This window comes from Apium graveolens, chromosome 5, assembly GCF_009905375.1.
Source record: "Apium graveolens cultivar Ventura chromosome 5, ASM990537v1, whole genome shotgun sequence".
Classification (NCBI taxonomy): domain Eukaryota; kingdom Viridiplantae; phylum Streptophyta; class Magnoliopsida; order Apiales; family Apiaceae; genus Apium; species Apium graveolens.
The window spans coordinates 19,116,660-19,119,487 of NC_133651.1; the positions used below are offsets into that span (position 1 = coordinate 19,116,660).

General features: G+C 33.7%; 1 protein-coding gene across 1 annotated transcript; it reads right to left on the bottom strand.

The window, feature by feature from the left end:
• Positions 1-604: 604 nt before the first annotated feature.
• On the bottom strand, positions 605-2,080 carry LOC141724230 (uncharacterized). Its single transcript, XM_074526289.1, has 5 exons — positions 2,006-2,080; positions 1,455-1,855; positions 1,139-1,300; positions 956-977; positions 605-874 (listed from the first exon to the last, which is right to left on the bottom strand). Exons 2-5 carry the CDS (start codon positions 1,815-1,817, stop codon positions 750-752), a joined length of 672 nt encoding a protein of 223 aa, XP_074382390.1. The 5' UTR covers positions 1,818-1,855; positions 2,006-2,080; the 3' UTR covers positions 605-749.
• Between the last annotated feature and the right edge of the window lie 748 nt (positions 2,081-2,828).

Sequence of the window (2,828 nt, forward strand, 5' to 3'; positions counted from 1 at the left end):
AGGTGCAGATCGACAACTTGTTGACAATAATTCAGATATTACCTGATGAGTCACTAGGAAATGTCTTCACATACATTAAAAGGGTTCTTTGATCTTTATGCTAAATTCTTTGGATCATTGTTTACCTTCCCAGAGTTCAAATCTAGAACCCTCAAAGGGAAACTAGAAACTTGTAGACTATGACTCATATTCATCTGACGAGTCTAACGAGGATGGGGATTTGCGAACTCCCATTGCACACTACGCCATAAGTGGGCTATTGTAATGCCTAAATGGTGTTATAATAGGCCCAAAAAACGTTACAATAGGTCTATTGTAACACCAAGGGGCGTTACGTATATGAGCATTACAAAAGACACCCTAATGTAACACTTTTGTAATAGAGAAAAAACGTTACAAAAGGTAACTACTGTAACACTAAAAGGCCTAAATGTAACATAAAATGAGTGATACAGTAGCTTGATCAAGATTGCATAAATGGGACCCACTGGTAGGGCCACGAGGCCCCACCATGTGGGGGGCCATTTTTGTTGTGGGGTCCACATTCCCTATTGTAACACTCTATTATATATATTGTAACACGAATTTGTTGTAATTAACCAACATTAAAATAAAAAAAATTAATATACATGCTCTATGTATACAATAATTCCAATACAAAAATAAAATCTCCAACACATATCCAAAATACTACAAAAACCAACTAAAATTACAATAACTTGATCGATCAGTAAAATTACATATGCAATTCAAAATAGTTGAATCGGCAGATCAGTAAAATTCATTATCAAAGCTTGGTGACTGCGGCGTAAACCTAAGAAAATGATTGCTAAAAACACGTGATAGTGTGCCATTCTTGAGCTTATTCCTGAATCTGCACATGGGAATACGAATGAAAAAAGGCACAAAAACTAGCATAGGAAAGAATGAAAATTGATGGTTTTTAAACTTATACCTGCAAGCCGAATAAGCAGAACCTGTATGCAAATAAATCTAGTGAGTTCTGTACCTGGTATTAACAATGAAGCAATGGTTTATATCCCGAGTAAGATTAGTGTTTTGAACCGAAATAAAAATCACAAACATAGGAAAATATAATAATATTAATGCAAATTTAAACATAAAACCCTTTTTCTACCTCATATGGAGCTTTTCTAGTACTGATTGCATCATTTTCATTAAAAATGGGAATGCTCCTCAAAGCTAATAAAGAGTTCACTGTCTGACAAAGCTGTACTCTAAAGTCCGCTTTCTTGAAATTATTATCAGTGACCAAGAGTTGAGATGATGTCACATCCAACTGCAAAAAAAAAATTGTTTGAATACAAAAAAGCTCCTTCTTAAGGTAATAAGTCTATGATGTATAATATGTCAGCAGAATGCAAATGTATATCAATATTCTTCTGTTTTTGAAACTTGAAAATCATAATAGTACACATATATCTTAAATATACCCGGCTGAATAATGTGTCATAGAGTGCCATGAGGCCATTCTGTCCAACAGCTGCACATGTTTTTCCATCAAGTTCAACTTGAGGCTTTTGGAGATCAGCAAAACTGTGAGAGAAAAGACATTCGATGTAGAAGATTCTGTTGATTGACTCTAAAAGAAAGGCATCTTTTACATTAAATTTACTTGCGTCTTTTTCTCCAACTGCAAAGACATTCGATGTAGAAGGTTCTGTAGATTGACTCTGATCCGTAATATTGACACAGTCATGGACTAAAGACACAAGTGCATGGAGGGACTGCATAACAAGCGGCTCCAGTTCATGCGATGTGGTCCTTTCTATAAGATTCTTTGCTTTCGTACCCATGGTCAAACAATCTTTGTTCAGATTAGGCACATCATTATCTGTTAAGAAAGCATTTTATTTTTTTATTAATGCTTGGAATCAGAGTTATATGCTCAGCATTTAGACGGATAGAAAGGACAGAAATATGAGATAGCAGTCATATACGTACAAAGTCTGGAGAACAATATAACAACATAAGAGAAGCAAACCTGTTTTTTTATCAAATAGGTCTGCTGTATTTATTACTGTTTGGCCCACAACATTTGAAGCTGTACAAAGCACTTGGTTCTATTCATATCACGAAAGCCACAGTTATTGCAATGCTTATTGTTATTCTAATTATGAAACATTGAACATACATATAATTCTTACAACCTAAATATTGTTTATCACAATAAAAGGTTTCATGACATTTAATTCATAATATTACAATCGATGCAATAAATTTACTAACGAATTATCAAAGACACAAATTCTAGACTTTTAATTAGCAAAAATAGAAAGTAAGAGGAGACAAATACAACTTCACAACATATTACAACTCTAAAATAATAGGTGGAATTAAGAATTTAGAAGGGAGCACTTGTGTATGAAAGCACAAAGGCCGCAAATTTGATAACTAATGAAACAGGAAACAAGAAATCATGATTTTTTTAAATTTAAAAGTACGAAGTTCACACAATTTACACTTCCAGTTCAGGCAAACAGATTTACACACGCATCATTATGAGACTAGTTAAACATAAGACAAAAAAACCGTCAACTTTTCAAGTGCACAAAGTTACATGTGAAATGCAGGGTTCTCTAGACAAAACATTTTTTTACCAAAAAAGTATAACTGAAGTGATTGGCAAACGAGTACAGCGATAACTAATGATGTAATCACAAGTAAAAACATAAACACTAATGATCTAACCTCTTGAATATAATAGCTGCAATCTATACTTGTATCAACCTTAACTCACTATCTGTTTCTAAGCTAAAATAATTACCAATCTGTTTTCTGGTTCCCCCTCCAACAACTAACCTTGG

Coding starts and splice junctions, on each gene's coding strand:
- LOC141724230 (XM_074526289.1), bottom strand. CDS start 1,817: ATGGGTACGAAAGCAAAGAATCTTATAGAAAGGACCACATCGCATGAA. Junction 1,301..1,454: donor ATGACACATTATTCAGCCGG/GTATATTTAAGA, acceptor TTTTTTTTGCAG/TTGGATGTGACATCATCTCA. Junction 875..955: donor TCTGCTTATTCGGCTTGCAG/GTATAAGTTTAA, acceptor TCCCATGTGCAG/ATTCAGGAATAAGCTCAAGA.